The sequence below is a fragment of the Phaenicophaeus curvirostris genome, chromosome 2 (genome assembly GCF_032191515.1).
Source record: "Phaenicophaeus curvirostris isolate KB17595 chromosome 2, BPBGC_Pcur_1.0, whole genome shotgun sequence".
Taxonomy (NCBI): domain Eukaryota; kingdom Metazoa; phylum Chordata; class Aves; order Cuculiformes; family Cuculidae; genus Phaenicophaeus; species Phaenicophaeus curvirostris.
The window spans coordinates 46,272,627-46,297,284 of NC_091393.1; the positions used below are offsets into that span (position 1 = coordinate 46,272,627).

Genomic DNA, 24,658 nt, shown 5'->3' on the forward strand with positions numbered 1-24,658 from the left:
CAGTATACCAGATATGGGGTTTTGGATTGTTTCTTTTCATTTTTTGGGTTTGAATTTTTTTGGATTTTTTCAGAAATAGGTGGAGGCATGATGTTTTCTGTATCAAACTTTATGCAATCCAGAGTACATATTGTAGTAATCATCCCTAAATTTAAAATTTCCTATCCTTTTTACTAGAAATTAATTTTCAGATTAGGTTGCTTATGTTTTACTTATTCTGAATTTCTTTGTTCATGGCTGATTGTTTCATACAGACTCTGGCTAACACATGAATAACACTGGTAAAATTGAATTACAGGAATGATACCTTGTCTGTGCTGACTCGGTATTTTCTTTTGTCTTTTTAGGTGAAATGCCTTGGGCAGAAGAACCATGTATATCACTTGAAACTCCTCAGTGTCCAGCTGGGTAGGATAAAACAATTTTGTCTTCTTAGCAAATAAGATCATTGTGATGGTCAGAAATGCTCCAGTGGCCTGAAGCAGGGCTTCACGGGGTTTACATTTTTCCTGAGAATACGATTCTGGCCCTGAAGAGTATTCTATGGAAGAAGTTTGTAGCTAGCAATGTTTTTAATTTCTAGAATCTTTGTCATTTTGTTGCATGTTCATTTATAGTTTAGAGCAGAGTACAGTAGTTCAAATCCAGATTGAAAGTCAGTTTGCAAAAACATGGAAAAATTGCTCTAGAGTTATCTCAAGGTTCATTTCTCATGAATTGTTCATAGTCCATGCCATGTTACCATCTTGTATCTGTGATAATTCAGATAAATCACCTTAGGCAAGCTGGAACTACTGCTAGAATCTGTGACTGCAATTCTTTATCTAAGTAACAGTAGTTTTTTACCTGAATCATCTGCAGGAATAAAGGTATGTTAAAAGGAAGCTACAAAGGTAGCCATTTATGTACAAATATCAAAATGTTCTGATGTTCACCTGCAGATATTTTGTTATTTGTGCAGTATTGCAGAATCATAGGCTAAGTCTAGGATAAACACCGTTTAAGAAGTTATTCTCAAAGAAAAAGGGGTTATTTTCTAGTTCAGTTAGGATATTTCTGATGTTAACCGTTATTCTTTCTATTTTACTGATTTAGTTTAATTATAACAATAGTACCTTTACAACTGTGGCCTCTTCATGGGTTCCTGCATATGCCTCCTAACATATGTATAAAAATATACTTTTAAGGTTAACAACTAACTTGCTGAGTTAGTACCATTTCATAGGCTAAACATTTGGAAAATAGTGGAGGAGGGCTACTTTAAGTCGTGTAAACAGCATTACCACATGAAGTTGTGTTTAATTTCAGATTCAAATCACAAAGCTGTTCTATAAAAAAACTTATTATACAAACTAATGATTGCAATGTACTTCTGTGATTTGGAAAGACCATTGTGAATGAGAAACAAAATGGGATAGTGATTACTACCTGATGTGAATATATAACTTTTTTTTAATAGTTAATCATTTGAAGTGTTTCTCCAAGAAATGGTTTGGAGTCAGTTATGAGTAACTGCATTTTATTAATCATTTTCTCCAGCTTTTTTCCAGGCTTATTTAATGAACCATTCCTATAAATTACAGATAGTTGGGTTTTTTAGATACTATGTGTAGTGAAGCCCTCTTCAAACTACATTTTTTATTTAATTGTATATTTACATTTTTTATGTTTCTTCATATGATTCTAAGATGGCTGGAATATATAATGATGAATAACAAAAAGACTGAATTAGCAGAACTAGATGACTCAATCTTTCTGATTTTGTCACTTGGTATTATGAAAAAAGTTGCCGTAGCCTCCATATTTTATAACTTTAAATGCATTTTTCTTTAGAATTCCTTTTTGGTTGGTTAAGAGAAAGCATGTTTAATAACTTTGAGGTTTATTTTCACAGCGAGCACCTCCTAGTTAGAATTAATATAACAAGAATTTGAACAGTATACTGGAGATCAGCTGCACTCTCTGCCTATTTATCATACTTACTCAATGAACTCAGGTGTGAGGCTTTTATCCTTGTTTCTTTACGTAAAATCTTACCCTAAGTACATCAGCAGCTGCTGCATTCCTTTTGTAGCTTTCAGTTTGTCAGGGGCCTTGAGGCAAAGAAGTCTCCTTGAAGCTCCATGAGAGCTTGGAAACTTGAAATTTGTAGTCCACAAAGAGCATGGACTGCTTAGTGGTGATGCCTTCACAAAGGAAATGTGGTAAGGCAAGGGGTTAGCACACACCTGGCATTGCAAAGAGATTAGGTTTCCCAGTGAGTAGGCCAACTGACCCTACCTGTTTGCTGAGTGATTTCAGTACTTTTATGGGTCTTGTGCAGCTGAAACTTGAGGGATGTTTTATGATGCATTAAGAGACAAGATACCAAATTGAACCCACGATTACATACAGATGTACTTTGGCTATTCTGTACTCTGGGCTTGTATTTGGATTCTAAGTCTGCAGTATTTGTATTTATTTGTGTTTGTAATTGAAAGATTAACAAAACCCAGTTTCTTTTCCTAGGTTCTGTATACTATGAGTAGTTTGTGTTTTATTCCTTTAGTGTTTTTTTTCAGGAGGATTGTGTAGTTACTCTCAAAACTGAGCTATTTGTTTATTTCACACTATGATATTAATTCTGGGAAGTACGTGGAAATTCTGAGTCCTGCTTTAAAAAGTAGAATTTATTAATTTTTTAAAGATCTGAATGAGTCACCAACTCCCCAAGCTCCTTTATGATGACAAACTCATATTTTCTTGTAGATTTGATCTGCCACCACTTATCCTTTTTTCGATGGATGGATTTAGAGCAGAATACTTGCAAACATGGATTTCTTTGCTGCCAAATATTGAAAAATTTAGTAAGTTGCCAGGAATGCTTTGACTATTTTCTTTAGAAGTCTGCATGCAGTCTTTCTAGTCCCTTTTGCTGCTATCCTACGTATACTTTGCTCAGCAACAAGAAAATCACAAATCAGGTCTCCTTCATCAGTTTTATATTTTCATTATTATATTTTCTACATTAATTCTTGTATTTGAGTGCACAGGAAACACAGCTTTTTTCAACAAGGCCTCTAATACCGGTCAGCAGCTTTTTATGAAGTAAATAGTTTGAAATACATTCAAACAGAGTTTAAGAAAGAAAAAAATTCAAGACAATTATTTCCTGCATTCTCTGTACTTCATTGAAAAAATCTAGTTGATAAGGAGGTCATCATTGAAGTATTATAAAAAGAGAAAATTCATTGGTTTATTAAGAAATTTCCCTCAAATATTTACTTTTTCAAGTCAGATATTTTAAGATATTAAAGAGAAGTTTAATATTTTAAAGTACGTCAGAGAACATTATTATATTAGACTTAAATGCAAGGAAATTTACATATTGGTATAGTTTAACATATTGATATGACTGCAGGCTGTAAAAGTGAGACCCATTAGCGCACTTTGTTAAAATTTCCTGACTATTTTAGAGCTCAGCTCTCAACGTACTTTGTACCTGGACAAAATGTTTGCATATTTATTCATTTCTTCTCAGCAGTAATAGTCTAAATCGGTAGTATTCATGTCTGTTCTGAATATATAATGTTCAGTTTCTGTTGGGCTCATTTGAAAATTTCACATGGATGTTACAAAGTACTACATTTTACTGAATAGTTAGCAATCTTGTTTGTGGATAATAAGAGTATCCAGATGCCTAAACTTGAAACAGTATGAAGCCTGACTACTTGCACAAATATTTTATTCTTTGATGTCATTCTGAATCAGAAAGGAACTTGAATCAGTGAAGAAATAATGCATACAGAAGTCAGTGCTTAGTTCCAGTCCTTTAAAAAAGGTGAAAAGGAAATGCCAAATTGACAGAAGGTATGAAAACCATGCTACTTGTATGTTTCCAAGAATTCCTTTCAAACAAGGACAGATCTAATTCAGCATTACTAATATTTGTGCTCAATTTTAACAATTGCTTACGCAAACTCATGTGTATACTTCTCAGAAAGCTACTGTGGAAAGGAAAGGGAAATTCCCTTATTTGCAGAAGAAAAAGTGCAGTGCTGTTTTATGGCATAAAACATTGCCTCTCCAGTAACTCCATTAACCTAGGATTTTCAGTACAGCTAATCAAGCTAGTTGTTATAGAATATGTGCACTATGAACACAGCATTTTTGCTGCTCAAGAAAAATACATTAAAAATTATGCTCATTTATTTATCAATTATTCAGACCTTCTTTAAACACTCTTTAAGCCTTTTCTTCCGTACCACACCAGAACAGGTTTGTTGAATAAGTTCAGGCTTTCATTGTTTAGTTGAGACTGTTTAGTTAAAATCAATTTTTGTTCTTTGACTGAAATACTGTACATCAAAGAATTTAAGTGTGAATCAAGTAATCATCTGACTACAGCTTAATACAGAACTATTTCTTCATTTGAGTTAGATCAAAAAATGGCACTTAAGACCTTCTAGTCTTCACACCTTTGTTCTGTGGATAAATAAATTGGATATTAGAGTGAATTTAGATGTTACAGATGTACAGGCATAGTAGTTGCCTTAAATTGCTGAAATGCAATGCAATGTTCGGAGATAAGGATAGGACACCTGGGGTGGGATTCACTCCTGATCAGGACGTCTACACTAGGATATATTTTTGGAGATAGCTGCATGTGAGATGTCTACATGCTTATTGTAATTCAGTGCCTTTATGGTTGGTACAGTCTGTACAGCCTAGAGCAAAAGTAGAGAGGAAGACAGCTCAACCAAAGGACAGAGAGTGCACAGGACAAATTATTGCCTTAGTGTATGCTTCTAGTACACTTCAGTGTGCTGTGGTGTATCCTGGGTGGCCTTTCGTAGCTGTGGCTGGAGGACACAGGTCTAACGGCGATCTTGCATCAAAGCTGTGAACTTCCATGCAGATATCTTGGATACCTGAGGGTATCTCAAATGGCACTGGACTCCAGTGCTTAAGCAACTGAATCCTTCCCATACATCTGATCACCAGGCAGCTCTGCAGAATATCTTGTCTGGGCTGACCTGGGGCTTCAGTCTCTTTGCATAGACATACGTGTCTTGTACCATCTTGGGTCTCTGAAGTATCCGAGACACTCATTCAGGCTGGCAGATAAGGTGTAGGAGTGGCATTTGAGGGCCAGGCAGGATCATTAAAGATCAGGCGGCTATATTGTGTCCAGTGTCCATGGACTGCAACGGGGCAATAGGGCTACCTCACAAGAAGACACCAGAATGTACATGTCAATTTGGAGTCACATTTCCCCTGTAATACCACAGCATCTGACTGGTGATTTTTTGTTTGTTTGCTTATGTTAGTTTTCAATTAAAAAAAATAAGCAAATTTATACTAATTCCATGATCTGTTGCAGAAACATGTGGCACACATTCAAAATACATGAGAGCTGTTTACCCCACAAAAACCTTTCCAAACCACTATACTATTGTCACAGTAAGTGAGAATTTGCTGTTTTTCCTTTTCCTTACCTGGTGGAAGACATAGAAAGAATTTTGTGGTTCCAATCTTTTTGTGGGACATGGGAACATAAGCGATAGGAGTAAAAGAGAGAGAGATGCTGAGATAGTACATGCAGGCATGATCTATGAGGTCCGACACAAAAAAACCCCCAAACAACTAACCAAAAAAACCCTGAGGCTGTTCCTATAAATCTTTTTATTTAACAGACTAAGAAAATCAGCGGCATTTGCCTTCAAAATAGTTCGCTTTTGTGTGCACATGTACTGCAAAAAAAAATGGGTACCTTTGAGCGCTGACTTGGTCTTTGAAATGTCTTCAGTGTAAGCCTCAGTTAATAACTGAAAAGTTCCCGATGTGGATTTCTTCAGATTTGCAAGAAACTTGATGTTAGCTTACTGTTCACCCTTGCACACAGCCATTTTCCTACCAATGGTAAGAAAACATCTATATTTGAACACAATACTTGTGTTCTCCACTTGTACTGAGTGAAGCAATTGAGATGAGCTTTGTCTCACTGTGACAGACTACATGTTCAATAACCATCTCTTTGTCTCTCCTGCTCTTGGCTCCCATGCTATTGGGTCAGTCTTAGGTTTTTTGTGTCAGACCTTGTATGTGGTTGTATGTATATGTCTGATTCTGGCCTGTGAACCAGTTATTTCTGATCTTTGTCACTGATTGGACACAAATGTGTATGAGTGAGGACACTCTCATTTGATGAAAGTGTGTGTCAGGTTGGGTTTGGCAGCTGGTATGCAGCCACATAACATATATGTTACTTAATCAATAGCACATGAGGTTTTAATTGGGCTGGGGAGAAAGGAGGGAAACTCAAGGGAACTTGGCAGTCACACTGAAGTCATGGCAGGAATCTGTTGATCTATGTGAGTTGGGTAAGTGTGTTCTATTTCTGTGATGAAACAGCCTGAAAAATATTTGCAAGAACATTGCGATAGTTCACCATTGCAACTTAATTTAGGCTCCATTTGATTTCAAGGTTTATTGGGATTTTTTGTTTATTTTTCATTTTGCAGGGATTGTATCCAGAATCTCATGGTATCATTGATAACAGCATGTATGATGTAGACCTGAACAAGCATTTCTCACTTTCGGGGACGGAAAAATTCGAACCTTCGTGGTGGAATGGGCAGCCAGTAGGTTTATTTCTTGTCATGCTATTCTTTTATGTCTCGAATTTCTCATGTGCCATGTTATAAATAATGAAATGCAAAGCCGTGTGGTGTATTTGCAGTGCATGCTAAATATCCTCTAAGCTTCATATTATAGGCTGCCTAAAAATTAGTTTGCTTTTTCTGAAAATAAAAGAATTCCTGAAGTGTTAATTCTGAGACTTAGAAATGTCACTTGATTTGGGAGCTAGTAAAAACGACATGTATTTTGGCTAGTATTGGAACAAATGGCTACAGGAAGCCATAATACATTTTTGGTATGGTTTTATTGTGATATTTTGTTTGTTTGTCTTTTGTCAGCTAGATACAAAATGGAATCTGAAAATCTCCTCCCAAATTATATCTATTTACAAATACACTTACAAAGTTCAGGCATATAAAAGCAAGGAAGACAAAAACAAAGGGCTTAATTTCCAGAATGTGTATATAGAAAACGAACTTCAAATAAGATATGGTCACTGAGTAACTGCATGATGTGTGAAAGAGGGAAGAGAAATGCATGCTTGCAGTCCATATTTCTGATCCAATTATGTATTTTTACTTTGATGATCTGAGGTCGTCCAGTGGTGTAGATGCCTTAAAATAATTTGGTTGTATTTTTATCTATAGATCTGGCTGACAGCAATGTACCAAAACTTGAAAGCAGGCACCTACTTTTGGCCAGGCTCTGATGTTCCAATTAATGGAACATACCCCACTTTGTACAATATATACAACGGGTAAGTTTTTACAGGGCTTGTACTAGATTGCTATAAATTACTCCAAAAATCCAAATTCTCATATGAAAGCTGAAGGAAAAGAAATATGAGATTTTTAAATGACAAGATTTTTAAACAACAGCCTGAAAGATAGGTGTCCTGTGATATCATCCTGGTTTTGCAATAGAGCTACCAATAATAATTGAGATTTTAAAAAGTATTTAGTTGATTCACAGTGAGAAATTCACAAGGTGCAGTATATTCTGCTCTCCTAGACAGTTTTAGAAGTTTCGGGCAACTGCAGACCACTGATGATCTGCTAGGAAAACATCCTATAACTGATTAGAAGCCACTGCTAAGTTATACCAATTATTACCACGTTTCCACACATAAAATCTACACAAACCACATAGCCCTTTAAAAATACTTGTACTTGAGAATAAGCTTTCAGAAAACCTAAGATAATGAACCCAAACTTGAAAGCCATGGCAAGAGGCTGTAGATGGCAGAAACTTATTGAAAAGAAAATGCTGGATAGGGAAGATACTGAAGGAAGATGAGCTCTAGATCGATTCCCTCTGGTCTTCTTGTGTGTGTGATAGTGTGCGCACTGCTGCTGAATCATTGTTCTGTATGTTTTGTCTAGTTAATTCACAAGTTATGCATATGAAAATATAGCAGTTACCTTAATAATACTTTTTTTTCTTATGGAAGGCATTGATATTAGTAAATTATTTCTCAATTTTCATGATGATTTCAGTAAATGTCCCATGATTCTCCACATGATAATGGTAATTTAAAGCAAGTATGTAACTATAAGTCTCTATAGGTAACAAAGGTTTTGTAGTGATGTGTAGTATTGAGACTCAGAAAACACCCGAGTACTGTAGGTAAATGATATAAAGCTCATGCATGACTCTGGGGGAAGGCAAATCTATTAATGGGTGTATTCCCCTGGGGGTTGTCCCCTAGAGCTCAGTGCTGTGTCCGGTTCTGTTCAACTTCGAGTGCACCCTTAGTAAGTTTGCAGACGACACCAAGCTTGGAGGTAGTGTCAATCTGCCAGAGGGTAGGGAGGCTCTGCAAAGGGATCTAAACTATCTGGACTGCTGGGCTGAGACCAATGGCGTGAGGTTCAACAAGGCCAAATGCTGAGTGCTGCACATGGAGCACAACAACCCTGTGCAGCTACAGACTAGGGGAAGACTGGCTAGAAAGCTGCCTGGAGGAGAAGGACCTGGGGGTGTTGGTTGACAGCCGACTGAACATGAGCCAGCAGTGTGCCCAGGTGGCCAAGAAGACCAATGGCATCTTGGCTTGTATCAGAAACGGCGTGACCAGCAGGTCCAGGGAGGTTATCCTCCCTCTGTACTCGGCACTGGTGAGACCGCTCCTCGAATCCTGTGTTCAGTTCTGGGCCCCTCACCACAAGAAGGATGTTGAGGCTCTGGAGCGAGTCCAGAGAAGAGCAACAAAGCTGGTGAGGGGGCTGGAGAGCAGGTCTTATGAGGAACGGCTGAGAGAGCTGGGGTTGTTTAGCCTGGAGAAGAGGAGGCTGAGGTGAGACTTCATTGCTCTCTATAACTACCTGGAAGGAGGTTGTAGAGATGATGTCACTTCTCCCAAGTGACAGGGGACAGGACACAGGAGAATGGCCTCAAGCTGTACCAAGGGAGGTTAAGACTAGATATCAGAAAGAAATTTTTTACGGAAAAGATCATCAGGCACTGGAACAGGCTGCCCAGGGAGGTGGCTGAGTCACCATCCCTGGAGGTAATTAAAAGATGGGTAGCTGAGGTGCTCAGAGCCATTGTTTAGGGGCAGGACGTAGGAATGGTTGGACTCATTGATCCAAGAGGTCTTTTCCAACCTGGTGATTCTGTAATTCTGTCATTCTTTCATAGGAGGCAAAGCATGGCCTCACAGAGATTTTACTGGGGGTGTTACTTGCTTTTAAAATTTGGAAGTCCAAGGTCTATGCCTGCTGGAACGAATAACAATTATTCTGACTCATACTTCAGGTTCATATTATGAACTTGAAATCTCTTTGTTGTGTGTGTTTAATTATAAACATATAAGCACTCCCATCAACATCCCTTTTGTGTTTGCAAAATCAGGATCTGTCTAATTTGCCATTAAAAGTGAATTACATTCAATCAATAATGAGAAGAATAAAACCAATTACTGGTACCTTGTTAAGATGTGTCATTCTTGAAAAACAAATCTGTGACTGCACTATATAACTAGAGGGTGGATACTTTCTCTGTATCTTGCAATTATAAGGTCATATAAGAAAAGGCTTTTTAACTTTTTTTTTATTTTTCCCAGTTCAGTTAAGTATGAAGAGAGAATTTCAAGGATATTGAAATGGCTTGATTATCCCAAATCTGAGAGGTAACAGTAATATCTTTCTGTTTGTGACACTATGGCTTAGAAAGTTTTTAATGGTTAGCAATTGAAATGTCTATTGGTGTTTGTGAAACATGGACTCTTGTCGCTTTCTGAAATGATAATTTGCTGAAATTCAGACACTTCTATAAATATAGCTAATAATTTTTCAGGATAAGATTGTAAATACAAAAGCTGAAAAAGTGGACATATATCTGAATGGGATGTACTGTTGTGTAATTATTGTTGTGTCTTTTTTCTTGGTGCATGACATAGAAGAAACATGGAAAATTCAGTTTCTAGTCTTAAGTGTATGGATGAAAGATTTTTATGAAAGGTATTGCACAAAAAAGGTTAAATATATGAAAGTAATTGCAGGCAATAATTCAGGATGAAAAGTAGATGTTAGTAGTGATTGTGGTGCTCAACTTCTTGACATGTAAATAAGTGAAATCTTTTATATAATAGTTTTTTAACAAATTCCTAATATATTTGCAATTAGGAGATGCTCTCTAGATCCTCACTGCTTAATCACGAAGAGATCCTTTAGGTGGTAGTTCCACTTACATCTCAAAAAAGAACAGCTTGCTCTGCTGTCCGAGCGCTTGAAGTTTTACAGATTGATTTCTGGATACTATCTAAAACCACTGATACTGTTTCTGAAACTGTAACTTCAAATAGTCCATGTTGGTTAATTACAAAACTCAGAGTAAGTTGAATGATTACATTTGCTGTATAAACTTTTATGAAGGTTTAAAGGAGTTATTTATGTTTCCATTTTGAGTTTCATTTATTGATTTATTTTTAAATTAAAGTAATCTTTTGAAATGTTGTCTCCAGCTTCTCCCAATACTCCATTCTTGTTTATTTCTAACTCAAGGCCTGATTTCTACACTTTATATATTGAAGAACCAGATTCTTCTGGACATTCATCTGGACCGGTTAGTGGTGCTGTAAGTAGTTTTTGTGTTTTTCTTAGACTAAATCATAACAAAAATGTTGCTGTAGTATGAATTTAACAAATTTCTAAATGCAGAAAGTAGACCAAAAATTACCATGACTGTTTTATGAGTTTTTTATTAAGAACTCTGGCTTGTGTTTGAGCTTATTATTATGATTCCAACAATGTGTGTGAATCAAAAGAGCTGTAAACCAAACAAACTGGCAGAAAATAATTTCAGATCATACTATTAGAATTAATATTGATGGTTGTATTTAGGCCAAACTTTTATTGAAAAGTGATATTTGGCCTGGAAAATTCTCAGAACTTTCTTCCATTTATTTCATGTTTGTTAATTTGATCTGAATGTGTTAATTTTTTGTTTTCAATAAACAGTTTAAAGTTCAATTTTTCTAAGGTAACAGAAAAAAGGTAATTGTGAGTCTTTAAGTCATGTATTATATGGTAGAGCAACATAATACTGCGCATCTATGGTCTAATGGTGATGGAAAAAGAAAAGAAGCATCAATATTCAGAACATGAAAACTGACAGGAAAACTCACTTGTTTCATACTGTACTGATTGCATTTAACTGAAAACTTGAAATCAGAAAGAAAAATTCTAATTGAGCTGGTTCATTTCACAGGTAATCAAAGCCTTGCAGCGAGCAGATCAAGCGCTAGGGATGCTAATGGAGGGACTTAAACAAAGAAACCTGGACAAATGTGTAAACCTCATTGTTTTAGCTGATCATGGTAATATATAGAGAGTTCGTTTTCAATCTAAACTTTGCTGACTTATTTTTTTCTGCCTCTGTGTAATAAGTGTGCTCACTAGTTTTAATCTGTTTTATAAATAACTGCCGTATATTGTATGTATAAAAATAACTGGTTTTGTATTGTCCTTTAGGGATGGAGATGACCTACTGCAGTCAGTTAGAATATATGACTAATTACCTCCAACAGATTGATTTCTACATATATGCTGGGCCCGCAGCTCGCATTCGAGCAAGAAATGTTCCAAAGGACTATTTTACCTGTAAGTGGGAACCAATCCTGGGATTCCACAATCAATATAACAGGAAATACCTACCTACTTACCTACCTACCTACCTACCTACATACATATATACATATATGCATAAGGAAAATAGGTAACCAGTAGTAATCAGCAGAGTGAACAGCTTTCAGTTTCAGTTAAACTGGCTTAAACCTTCGTTGAAGTCAGTGTTTCGGTTTTCTGGTTTGGGGTTTATTTTGTCAAGAACAACCTCTTTAGATAAAATCAAAGGTTAGAAAAGCTTGTTGCAGACTGATTTTAATTTTCTTGGCATGTTGAAAGGTGAAGTAAAGATAGTTTTAATGTCCTGAGCTGGAACTTCAGGTCTTTCATAAGTGTATTGCTTTTCACAGACTTTTTGTGCAACATTGGCAGAGACAGTCTTTTGGAAGCACTGACTGTTTCTCACTGCATGCACAGAACCTAAGTTTTAGCACAATGGAATCTAAGTTTTGGTTAAGCCCTTTAGGTAGCATCAGAAAGAACACAAAACTGAAACCATGTGAACTGATTCTGACTTGTTGCCAGACTAAAAAAAAAAAAAAAAGGCAAACAAACTGTCCCAAAAGTTTTTGTATCAGGGAAAAGAATGGAGATGGGTAAAACCATGGAAGTGCTCTATTTAGTAAATTTGTAGAATAGAATTCATAAAGTATTCTAAGAGGCTTAATTCTTGTAGATCTCAAATAAGTGCTGTGAACCTATTGTACTTCTAATTTATCTGTTCTAATTGTATTTATATTTGTAGGCACAATATTTATATAAGACAAAGCAGACTTTCCTTTGTTTAAGTAGAAGTCAGTTTAAGTCAGACAGGAGCAGAGTAATAAGCAGAGGAGAGAATAATGATATTTTGTATGCGCCTTAATGTAATTGTTAACGTGTCTCCTCTAATGGTCCTACTTTTTCTGAAGGAATTTTCCTTCTGTAAAAGGAAAATCTGGTTTTTAGAAAGCTAATGTCAAAAGGTTAAAGTCATTGTCTGATAATGTGGAAAGTGAAAGTCCTAAGGCAGACTGGATTTTTCTTTGTGACTGCTACTGGAAGTGAGATACAAGACAAATGCTTCAGGTCCAGTTCAATTTAAAAAAGGTTATACTTCAAAGAGAGGTTAGGTGGGAGAAGAAAATTTGGTTCTGATGATGTGACAGGTTTAGGCGTAGGCAATCACTACCATGGAAGTGTTCTGCAGTCTGTTTTGATGTACCCAAAATGCTAGGTACTTCCACAGTCTAACGTGTACAGACAGTTACATGTGGAAATGTAACATTCCTACCTGTGGAAGGTTAATCTTCACTGACTAATAAAGAAATTCCATTTTACAGACAAAAAGTATGTTGAAATTTTTCTCTTGAGGCTTTGTTCCTTCAGCTGTTTGAATGTATGTCAATTCTTCCTTTCTTTTTAACAGTTGACTCGGAAGGAATTGTTAGAAGCCTCACAGTGAGTACATGTTTTTAGATTTTTGCCTCACAGCATCTCTTAATAGGAATCTGGTGAAAAAGTACAGTTTGTGAAAAACTGAAGCTACAGTGCCAATTTAAATAGCATACTGACTCTGGTGTACTATAGGAGGCCGTTCTGGAAATTGTTCCAAGATGGTACACAGAGGTTTGCCATAGGACATCTCTGTTCGTAGCCTTTCTGTACTTCACTTTGAAAGAGAAGAACTGGCTGACTTCTTATGGAGAAAACAGGGTATATCTTCATTGTACACAAGAATACAGCACAGAGATGTTTAGATAACAAGCCCCTGTTAGCTCTGGACCACAAGTGCTAGGTGAAAGCAATCTTTTCATGCAGTAGATGACATTGTAGAGCACATTGCCACACAGTATTGTAGAGGCTGGAAATGTCAATAGGAAGGGGGAATTTTAGGCAAATTGATGGAAGACAGGCCTGTAAGGGCGTTTGAACATGATCCACAAGCAACCTCTGACTTAAGAAATCCCTGAAGCCTAGAGCAAACTAAGCAGGTACAAGGAAGAAGGTTAATTCAATACTTAACTAGTTCTTACATACTTCCCTTAAGTATTTGAATCTGGACATTCTGGAGATCTGATTGGAAGCAGAGTACTAGGCAAGATGAACCTTTGGCTTGAGGCAATGTGACTCTTTCAGGATCTTTTACGACAAAGCACTTAAGTACTTGCTATTTTTTTAGGTATGCTGCAATACCTCTGGGCCCCATACTGCTATTTCTGCTTGGGTCTCTGTCATACTGTGTAGCTGTAGCACTTCAGGGCAGGTCCGGGATTGTCTGTCTCTAACGTAGACCACAGCTCCTTGTGGGTACATTTGTGGCAGCTAAGATCTGAAGGGTGCAAACAAAGAAGTGCAGAACAGAGAGCAAAACAAAGGATGACCAAGCCGATTTCTTTTACTGAAAGATGATATGACGTGACAATGCATGTTTTTCCTTATACTTTTTTAGACAGATAATTCACTGCCTTTTTTTTTCTCTTGTTCAAGGTATGCATTAATACATGTGGGATGTATATGGTAGATAAGCTAAAATGCTTGTAGGATGTATTTATGATGAATCACCGCTAGAGGTCTTCCTTTAACCTGTTGAACAACTGTGCAGGATAACATAGCTTTTGCCTGCCACTGACGTCCAAAGGACTTAATTTTTTAATTTAATTTAATTTTAATTTTAAATTTAATTTAAATTTAATTAAGTTTAATTTTTCCTTGATTCTGAATACCTAAGAACACGTCCTTCGTTCCCCAGAATCCAAAGCTGATACAGGAGTTGCTGTTCTCAATGGTTGAGAATAGCAGAAGGAGCTTTTTAAGCCCTACATCCCCTGTCCCATTGTATGGTCTACATCATGTCATGTCAAAGAGAATTTGTGTGAGAGGAATAGTTTGCATGTTCTCAAGCCCAATTTAAACTGTAGCTGCTAATAGTTGAAAAGGTGCAACATCTCTGCCTTATAGAAATAGCCTGATATCAGGACACTTTCATTTTCTATTCATAAATAGTTAGTTTGTGTATTTTTTTCCCTTTTGGGTTCTTGGAACAAGGGTTTTGAGCAGACAAGGGAGTTGTGTGTTGTATATTAATTGCTAATCAATAGACACAAAGTCATATTCTGTGTTTATTTCCTCTATTTTTCACTTTATTTAGACTGTCCTTTGTAGAATGAGCTCTCCTGGGATAACAAATCCTTTGATTTCTTATTTCATAGAATCATAGAATCATAGAATCATAGAATCATAGAATAACCAGGTTGGAAGAGACCCACCGGATCATCGAGTCCAGCCATCCCTATCAACCACTAAACCATGCCCCTCAGCACCTTGTCCACCTGTGCCTTAAACACCTCCAGGGAAGGTGAATCAACCCCCTCACTGGGTAGCCTGTTCCAGTGTCCAATGACCCTTTCTGTGAAGAATTTTTTCCTAATGTTCAGCCTGAACCTCCCCTGGCGGAGCTTGAGGCCATTCCCTCTTGTCCTGTCCCCTGCCACTTGGGAGAAGAGGCCAGCACTGTCCTCTCCACAACCTCCTTTCAGGTAGTTGTAGAGAGCAATGAGGTCTCCTCTCAGCCTCGTCTTCTCCAGGCTAAACAACCCCAGCTCTCTCAGCCGCTCCTCATAAGGCCTGTTCTCCAGCCCCTTCACCAACTTTGTCACTCTTCTCTGGATGTTCCTGGATTTCATTATGCTTCTTTGATGACTATCCAGACACACTTACTTTGATTTCACATGTTTCTGTGGTTCTGTGCAGAGTATACAATTCTAGTACTCAGAAGTAGAGATGTCAGTTCAGATTCTAAGTGTGGTATCATTTGCACCGCCTGCATGGTAAAACAGTTCCACTTTTCTGGCTTATCCAGCTTGCTGGCAGCTCTTCCCTCAGCATTTTAGATGTTCTGTCTTGTCCTAGTTCTGGATTCCTGATCAGGAGCAACATTTTGGAAACATTGCCATGGTGCTTGCAGCCATCTGGAATGACTCCTGACAGCCATATGCAGTTACATCTTTACAGTATGTCATATGCTTGTTATTAGACTCTCAATGCCAAACTCATTCATTACATGCCTAAAACAACAGTTATATTAACACATTAAATGTGGGTGTACAAGCTAAGGCCTTTAGCTAACAGCTGAACACTGGATATTTACGTGGTAGGAGAGTACATGTTCAGTCTTGGGACTAAAACCTTAGACTGTGCTACATTATGTATACTTGGTTCTCTGTTGTTTATTGAATGGGGAAGTAATAGAAAATGGCAGAAATAAACTGACAGGGAACTTTATCAAGTAGAATGTAGTCTTACACACTAGATGATAGTGACAGGCTAGATGACAGTGACAGGCTGAGAGAGTTTGGCTTGTTCAGCCAGGAGAAGAGAAGGCTCAGAGGAGATTTCATAGTGACCTTCCAGTACCTGAAAGGAGCTACAAGAAAGCTGTAGAGGGACTATTCATAAAGGTTTGTGGTGATAGGATGTGACAGTATGGGTATAAACTGGAGAGGGGCAGATTTAGGATTGACATAAGGAAGAATTTCTTCACCATGAGAGTGGTGAGACACTGGCACAGGCTGCCCAGGGAAGTTGTGGATGCCCCATCCCTGGAGGTGTTCAGGACCAGGCTGGATGCGACCGTGGGCAGCCTGATCTGGTGGGACATGTCCCTGCCCAGGGCAAGGGGGTTGGAACTGGATGATGCTTAAGGTCCCTTCCAACCCAAACTGTACTGTGATTCTATGACATCAGCCTGGACACATGGACTAAACATTTCTACTAATGTCTTTCAACCTTAGGAATACTTTTACCACAGTATTTGTGAACTTGCTATACACATTATAGCGGTATATTTTCAAGAAGCTACAAAAAAAAAGCTGCTTTTTCTTCCATTGCTTTTTGGGCCAAAAATGAGATCTGCAGGTTATCTGAGAAGCTATCTTCCATAATGTGCTTTGTGCTTACATTCCTGTCGCTGAGATGCTTGTGATAATTTAGAATAACAGATTTATTTTTTGATACTGAGCAAAACTCATGACTGGGGTTTTTCCTCTTGCACAGTGCAAAAGATCCCCTCAGCACTTCAAGCCTTATCTGACACCTGACTTGCCGAAACGACTCCACTATGCTAACAACATTCGTATTGATAAAGTTCATCTTCTGGTGGATCGACAGTGGCTGGCTGTGAGGTAACAGTTTTTGTGACTGTTATAGTTACCGTTCCATTCTCATCCTTTTAATTTCCCTCACAGATGCCTCATTCCTGTTCTGCTTTGGGCTTGACACCTTTCCATGTTTGTTACATTTAAAATCTTACTATATGTAAAAAGGAAATATGCCTTATGTATAAAAGCCAAGGATGCGTTAGTAGTACAATTAAAATCTTAACAGTCTAATGAAAAAAATCATCATTACTTCAGATCAAATTTTTACAGAAAGAAAGGAAGAAAAAAGAAAATCAATAAGCTAAAACAAAAAAATACTGCAGTTAAAATTGTTGTATGAAGCTGTCCTAGTATCTAGCCTTTTTCGTAGTGCTACACTTACCCCTCCACTGCCCTTCTGTGTCATAAGATTGATGACTTCATCTGGTGCATGTGTGGATGCAGACAATAATCAGCATTATGAGTCCATCATCAGGAGTATGGTATAGATGCTTTTTCTTCACTCTGTGATCCGAATAGGGTCATAGAATCATAAAATCATAGAATCACCAGGTTGAAAAGGACCTCTTGGATCATCGAATCCAGCCATTCCTATCTGCCACTAAACCATGTCCCTGAGCACCTCACCTACCCATCCTTTAAATAACTTCAGGGATGGTGACTCAACCACCTCTCTGGGCAGCCTGTTCCTGTGCCCAATGAAGGGTCCTTCCTATATATTCTTGCAGTACAGCTTGCTCATTCTTCACTGGCCCACAAGGTAACATTTCATCTCAGTTCACCAAATATGGTGCACTGTACACATTGGAGATTTTTTTTTATTTTCTTTCTTATCTCAAAGTCTGGTTTTGCTCAGTTCCAGATCTGCATTTCTTTAATTGACCACCAGTGAGTTTTTCCTAGCCTTGGAGTCTCCATTCTACACTCAATAACTAATTGTTACTGCTTTTTATATAAAAATTATATCTTTGCCATGCAATAAATAAGCTGAGAAGATAACAAATTAGACATAACCACTTTGTCATTCAAAAAAATTGCTATAAGGGCTAAACAATAAAAAAAGAGCTCTGAGTAAGTCAAGAGCAATTCAGACAAGCCTTAGACCTGAGGCTTTGAAAACTGAAGAAAAAGCCTCTGGTGTCAGTAGCAATACTGTGTTTGCTGAACTTCAGTGTTGCAGTAGGCAAAGCATGAACCAACTTGGGATTGCAAGAGTATTCAAATAGTAGAAAATGCCTGATCAGTATATAACTTTATTGTCCAGGGCACGTAAAAAGAAATGCCCACTGAAAAATCTCATATTGACCCTTGTTTAAACTGCACTCAAATATTCTTGTACCTCTGAAAATGGGCTGAATGTGTTTGGCAGTTGTGCATTGAATCAGTATGGAATGACTACCTCTTTATCTTTCTGTGTATCTCAGCAACGGGTAAAATAAAACAAATATTAGTCATTGTAGGTCAGTCTATACCGACATGTTATTTATTCCATGCTACCCCCTGCCCCCATCCACATCTCTCTTTCACCCTTTAGAACCTATGATGAAAATGTACTGGCTGGTAAGACAAAATTCCTTGCGCTGTTAGCTATGTTGCTGTACAGAGGCTAACAGCAGAGTTCTCCCATTGTAAGTTTTCTGTTAAAATGCAGATACCACAGAATGTAACTGAGGAACTCTTCCTAAGCAGATAACACTTGCTCTGAAATTTGTAGCTAGGTAAACGTTTTAATTTATTTTGAAAACATTAATCCCTTCTACACTCAGTAGCTACCTAGGATAGTTTCTGTCCATAGTAATCTCTGTTACAGGAGGAAGAAATCTTCATAAAAGTGAACACTGGATGAGCACAAAGTACTACAACATGTGCCAGAGTCACTTCTCAAGACTTGATCCAGAGTCTAGTGGTTCAGGATGACTGTTATTAACTAGCTTTGTTTGTGGCATTTTTATTTGCATTGTATGATGTTTTTTCTTTAGGGATGCAAGTTACACATATTGTGATAGGGGCAACCATGGCTATAACAATGAATTTAAAAGCATGGAGGTAAGATGATTTCTATTCGTCTTGCACCTTCTTATACAGAAAATCACAATATGCTACGTGGACCACCAGAATATAGAACATATGATACTTTTAGCAGGGTGCTTTTTATTCCATGTCACCCAGACATATAAACTTGAAGAAATACTGGGTCCACATATTCATATGAGCCCACTTCCTTGGGATCCTGTAGTAAAACATGTTTGGGCTCACCTTAACACCATAGGCTACAGTAAACCAAGCACACAATGTTTAGCTATAGAATACTGAATTCTTTCATTCTTTGATTGTTCTACTGAAGCAATGACTGAAAAATCTCTGTAGGCTCTGGGAGTTCAGTTATGCATCTGAAAACCTGTGTGCTCCAATAAATTAATCTCATTGTCTCTCCTTATCTTACAACACTTAATTTTTCATCAGAGCAAAAAAAGACAATGGTACAACCTATATGTTAGTATAGCCTGTATTGCAGCTTCATCTCATTTCCACTTCTGGTTTTAGTGAAAATATTTTGAGGCCTTGAGCTTTTGGCTTTTCATGTACTTGCCATGATGTGAATTTTTAAGTGAGGTTAAGCATGCCACTACTAGTCCCATATTCTGTGCTTAAGAATCAGATTTTTGCATATCTTCAAAACTGTATTGAAACCATGTGCCAATAGACTGATCAGAATGTTGCTGAATGTTTATATGGGAAGAAAAGGTAAATTCTGGTTAACATGGAAACTTTAATCATAAATAACCTTACACTGGTTGCACAATGACTGAGGAGCAAAATGTCTTAAATATTGTCTTTCTATGGAAACATAAGAATATTATTTTAGAACAGATCATTGTCCTGTTTAGTCATGTTTCCTGTATCTCATGGCAGGCAACTCAGGAGGCTTATGAAGTAGTGGAAACTATAGTGAGACCGTAACCATGTTCTGTTACAATGCCTGCAGACCTGAACAATGGGAGACCAGAACTACATTGTGCCATTGGTGATACTGAGTGGCAGGCTCCACTAAGCTTGGGATTGGTCTCCGCAGCCCTTAGCCAAGCACAAGTGACCCAAGACTTTTGCGAATGCAACATATATTAAAACAAACAAACAAACCAACAAACCCCGAGTCCCTCAATGGCTATATTTCTAGCTTAATAACAACCTTTAGATGGGTCTGTGAGTGTCATAACTCTGCGTTTGTTGAAATGGCATTGTTACTGGCTGTTGCAATGAAAACATGAAAAGGTGTGAATTCGAAACATAGTAAATAATAATTTTCATAACTATGCATCAAAATATTAAAGAACACCATGCCCCCCCAATTCATTATACTATATAAAGTATGTTGAGAAATTGTTTTGCACATTTCTTCAAATTATATGCAATGGCCCAAACTTACCCTCTTTACCAGAACAATCCTGTATTTAAATTTTTATGACTTCAATGGGAATATTTTGTTGAGTGTCCCTTTTTCCATAAAATGCAACTGAGTTACTTTCGAATTTGGATTCCTTTAGATAACAGCTTTTGTTTTTTTACAATCTAGGCTATATTCTTAGCATATGGCCCAAGCTTTAAGGAAAAAGTAGAAGTGGATGCTTTTGAAAACATTGAGGTTTACAACCTTATGTGTGGTGAGTAGAAACAATTCAGTAATTAAGATGATAAACAAACAATGTTTCCAAATATCAGTGTATTTGGGCCAAAAGAAGAGTAACTAAAAATACAGTGAATCAATTCAGAAGCTAGGTTTTTTCACACAAAACACTGAAGGCCTGCTGGTTTGCCTTTTGTACAATGTTAGAAATTATCTGCCAGAAATTATTCTGCTTTGAAGATTGTTTCTGTTCACAGGAGTCCACTGAAGTATCAGGGAGGAACTCTCCTAACACATGGGCTTGCTGTTGAAATGGTGCCTTTAGAACAATTTTGGGATAAGAAACTTGTGGAGAGTTACCACTCTTGCTTATAAATAAAGATGGACCATTGCAGTCCTGGCAGTGTGCAATTAGAAAGCCATGTGCCTCAGAAAATGTGTATTAAGGCATCACACAAAAATACAAAAGGCTTGTGCACTGCACAATGTGATCCATTTGCAATTACCTTTGTATTCTGCATTAAAATCACATGATCTTATGAGTGTCATGGCAGTGTATAAAACTGTATCAACAGTATTCAAATACATAATTACCAAATCTTCAAGCAGTGGAAGATAGAAATCAACCTTCATACCTAGGAAACTGCAAGCTGAAGGTAGTAGTCACTATAACAGTTTAGATAACTGAACAAACTATTTCTTATATTTAGAATGAATGCATAGGAAATGTGTAGAATGGGAAGGATAATTATTTTTTAAAATCCTGTTTTAATTTAAAATAGCTTTAAAATATATTTGCAAATTTCAAAATTTTTTAGATTTACTGCATATTACACCAGCACCAAACAATGGAACACATGGCAGCTTGAACCATCTCTTAAAAAAACCTTTTCACAATCCATCACATGCAAAAGAAAACTCATCTCCTTCTTCATGTCCAGTTTCCCATCTGATTCCTGTAGATGATCTGGGATGCACATGCAGTGGTGTAAGTGGGGTTTCTGGAATCTTTAAATCACCTTTTTCAAGTGTGTTCACTTTTCTTTGGTTTTGTTTTTGGTTTTTTTTCTGAACTGTGGATTAATTCTAAATTATTCTCTTCTATTTTACAGATGCCAAATCTTTCAGAACTAAATAAGAGATTAAATCTCACCACTGACGAAAGTAAGTAGCAAGAAATTAAAAGGATAGCAATATTCCTAAATCTATGCCCAGTTTACATTTTATGTTACTGGTTTCAACGGAAGTTTTTGCAATGCTAATTGCAATTTAAAAAGAAGTAGGAAAGCCAAGTGAGTAGCATGTGGTTTTTTTTTCTTTTTTTCTTTGCATTTTTTTAAAAAATGCTACTTGGTACTGTTATAGCAACATTAGTGCATAGGAACCAGATCTGAATCCCACTGAAATCTTGGGAAAAAACATAGAGGATTCAGTGGTCTTTGGAGAAAGACTAAGCACTTCCAAACTATATGCCATGGCTCTTGTTCCCCACCTTGTAACTGTCATTTTGCCTTGCATTGACTACTGTATGTTAAATATAACATGAAAACTGGTTCCTACAGTTTTTATTCCACTCAGAATCTAAGTGCTTCAAGAAACACATGCCCATGTTTACTGTTTGGTTTATTTGTATTTATTAACATTTTATTTTACATTTTCTCTGCTCTTTTAAACCTTTGTGCCATTCAAAATAATATAGAAGAAGGAATCAATAATTATTGTTTTGTTTCTAGTAAAGAAAGCAAACTCATATCATTTGCCGTACGGGAGACCCAGAGTTCTTCAGAGCAAAAATGTCTACTGCCTCCTTTCTCATCATCAGTATGTGAGTGGATACAGCTATGATATCTTGATGCCACTGTGGACTGCATACACTGTGGATAAGCCTGTAAGTCATCAAATAGCCATACTATTCTTAAACACGTAATGTAACAGATTAAAAATGCGGTTAATTCATCAGAAATCCTGGTTAAGGACTGGTGGATATCATGTGACTAAGACCCTTATGTCCTTTTCAGTGAAGAACCTTTTCCTAATGTTTAGACTAAACCTCCCCTGGGGCAACTTGAGGCCATTTCCTCTTCTATCCCTTGTTACCTGAGAAAAGAGACCAACATCCACCTCACTACAAGCTCTTTCAGGTACTTGTAAAGAGGTCTCCCCTCAGCCTCCTTTCTTCAGGCTGAACAACCCCAGTTCCCTCAGCCGTTCATAAGACACGTTCTCTAGACATTTTACTAGCTTTATTGCCCTCTTCTGCATGCGCTCCAGCACCTCAATGTCCTCTCTGTACTGAGGGGCCCAAACCTGATTACAGTACTTGAGGCTCAGCTTCACCAGTGCTTTCTGATACAAGCCAGGACGTATCTTGGCCACTTAGACTAACTGCTGGCTCATATTTAGCCAGCTGTCAACCAACACCGCCAGGTCCTTTTCCCCTGGACAGCTTTCTAGCCACTCATCCCCAAGCCTGAGATATTACACAGGGCTGTTGTGTCCCAAGTGCAGAACCTGGCACTTGGCCTTGTTAAACCTCCTACCATTGACCTGAGCCCATCAATCCAGCCTGTCCAGATCCCTCTGTAGAGTCTTCCTTCCCTCTTGATCCCCTTGTCCAAATAATTGCTAAAGATATGAAACGGAACTGGTCCCAACGTTGGACCCTTGGGAAACCAGTGACCGGCTACCAATGGATTTAACTGCACTCATCACACCTCTTTGGGGCCGTCAATCCTTCTAGTTCTTTACCCAGACAAGAGTATTCCTGTCCAAGTCATGAACAACCAAGGAGAGAAAAGAAGACAGGGGAGAGAAAAATATAATAAAAAGATCATGTGCCAAGATAAGGACAGAGAAAGATCACTTATCAGTTACCATCATGGGCAAAAGAGATTTAACTTGGAAAAAAATAGCTTAATTTATTGCCAATCAAATCAGAGTAGGGTAATGAGAAATAAAACTAAATCTTAAAACACCTTTTCTCCCTTAAATGTGCTATTCCAGAGGAGTTACCACCATCACTGATTGGCTTGGCGTTGGCCAGTGATGGGTCCATCTTAGAGGCAGGTGGCATTGGCTCTATTGAACACAGGGCAAGCTTCTGGCAGCTTCTGGACTTCTGTAAAGCCTTTGACACAGTCTCCCCAAACATCCTTCTCTCTAAATTGAAGAGGTATGGATTTGATGGGTGGACTGTTCAGTGGGTAAGAAATTGGTTAGATGGTTGTATTCAGAAAGTAGTGGTCAATGGCTCGATGTCTAGATGGGGATCTGTGACAAGTGATGTCCCTTAGGGTCTGTACTGGGACCAGTGCTGTTTAATATCTTCATTAATGGTATAGACAATGAGACTGTGTGCACCCTCCACAAGTTTGCAAATGACACCAAGCTGAGTGGTGCAGTTGCCACACTGGAAGGACGGGATGTCATCCAGAGGGACTTGTCCAAGTTTGAGAAGTGGGTCTATGTGAACCTCATGAGGTTCAACAAGGCCAAGTGCAAGGTCCTACACCTGGGCTTGGGCAATCCCTGATTTCTATACAGGATGGGGTATGACGTGATTGATAGCTAACCTGCAGAGAAGGACTTGGGGGTGCTGATTGATAAGAAGCTCAACATAAGCTGGCAATGTGCACTCGTAGCCCAGAAGGCCAACTGTATCCTGGGCTGCATCAAAAGCAGCATGGCCAGCAGGTTGAGGGAGGGGATTCTGCCCCTCTGTTCCTCTCTTGTGAGACCTCATCTGGAGTATTGTGTCCAGTTCTGGAATCCTCAACATAAGAAGGATATGGAGCTGTTGGAACAGGTCCAGAGGAAGGCTACAAGGATGATCATAAGACTGGAGCACCTCCCATACGAGGACAGGCTGAGAGAGTTGGGCTTGTTCAGCCTGGAGACGAGGAGGCTCCAAGGAGACCTTATAGTGACCTTTCAGTACCTACAAGAAACCTGGGGAGGGACTTTGTATAAAGGCTTGTAGTGATAGGACTAGGGGGAATAGCTGTCAATTGGAGAGAGGCAGATTTAATCTGGACATACGGAGGAATTTCTTCACCATGGGATTGGTGAGGCACTGGCACAGGTTGCCCAGGGAAGCTATGGATGCTGCTTCCCTGGCGGCGTTCAAGGCCAGGTTGGATGGGGCCTTG

General features: G+C 38.0%; 1 protein-coding gene across 1 annotated transcript in view; it reads left to right on the forward strand.

The window, feature by feature from the left end:
- ENPP3 (ectonucleotide pyrophosphatase/phosphodiesterase 3) overlaps positions 1 to 24,658 on the forward strand; it is a 37,974-nt gene that overhangs the window by 6,037 nt on the left and 7,279 nt on the right. Inside the window, exons 5-20 of the mRNA XM_069851915.1 lie at positions 348 to 408; positions 2,749 to 2,846; positions 5,363 to 5,442; positions 6,504 to 6,623; positions 7,269 to 7,378; positions 9,686 to 9,751; positions 10,626 to 10,698; positions 11,332 to 11,440; positions 11,595 to 11,723; positions 13,156 to 13,187; positions 16,782 to 16,909; positions 18,865 to 18,931; positions 20,460 to 20,547; positions 21,329 to 21,498; positions 21,623 to 21,674; positions 22,244 to 22,398. Of these exons, the coding sequence (XP_069708016.1) occupies positions 348 to 408; positions 2,749 to 2,846; positions 5,363 to 5,442; positions 6,504 to 6,623; positions 7,269 to 7,378; positions 9,686 to 9,751; positions 10,626 to 10,698; positions 11,332 to 11,440; positions 11,595 to 11,723; positions 13,156 to 13,187; positions 16,782 to 16,909; positions 18,865 to 18,931; positions 20,460 to 20,547; positions 21,329 to 21,498; positions 21,623 to 21,674; positions 22,244 to 22,398 (1,538 nt within the window). The remainder of the gene's footprint in view (positions 1 to 347; positions 409 to 2,748; positions 2,847 to 5,362; positions 5,443 to 6,503; positions 6,624 to 7,268; positions 7,379 to 9,685; positions 9,752 to 10,625; positions 10,699 to 11,331; positions 11,441 to 11,594; positions 11,724 to 13,155; positions 13,188 to 16,781; positions 16,910 to 18,864; positions 18,932 to 20,459; positions 20,548 to 21,328; positions 21,499 to 21,622; positions 21,675 to 22,243; positions 22,399 to 24,658) is intronic.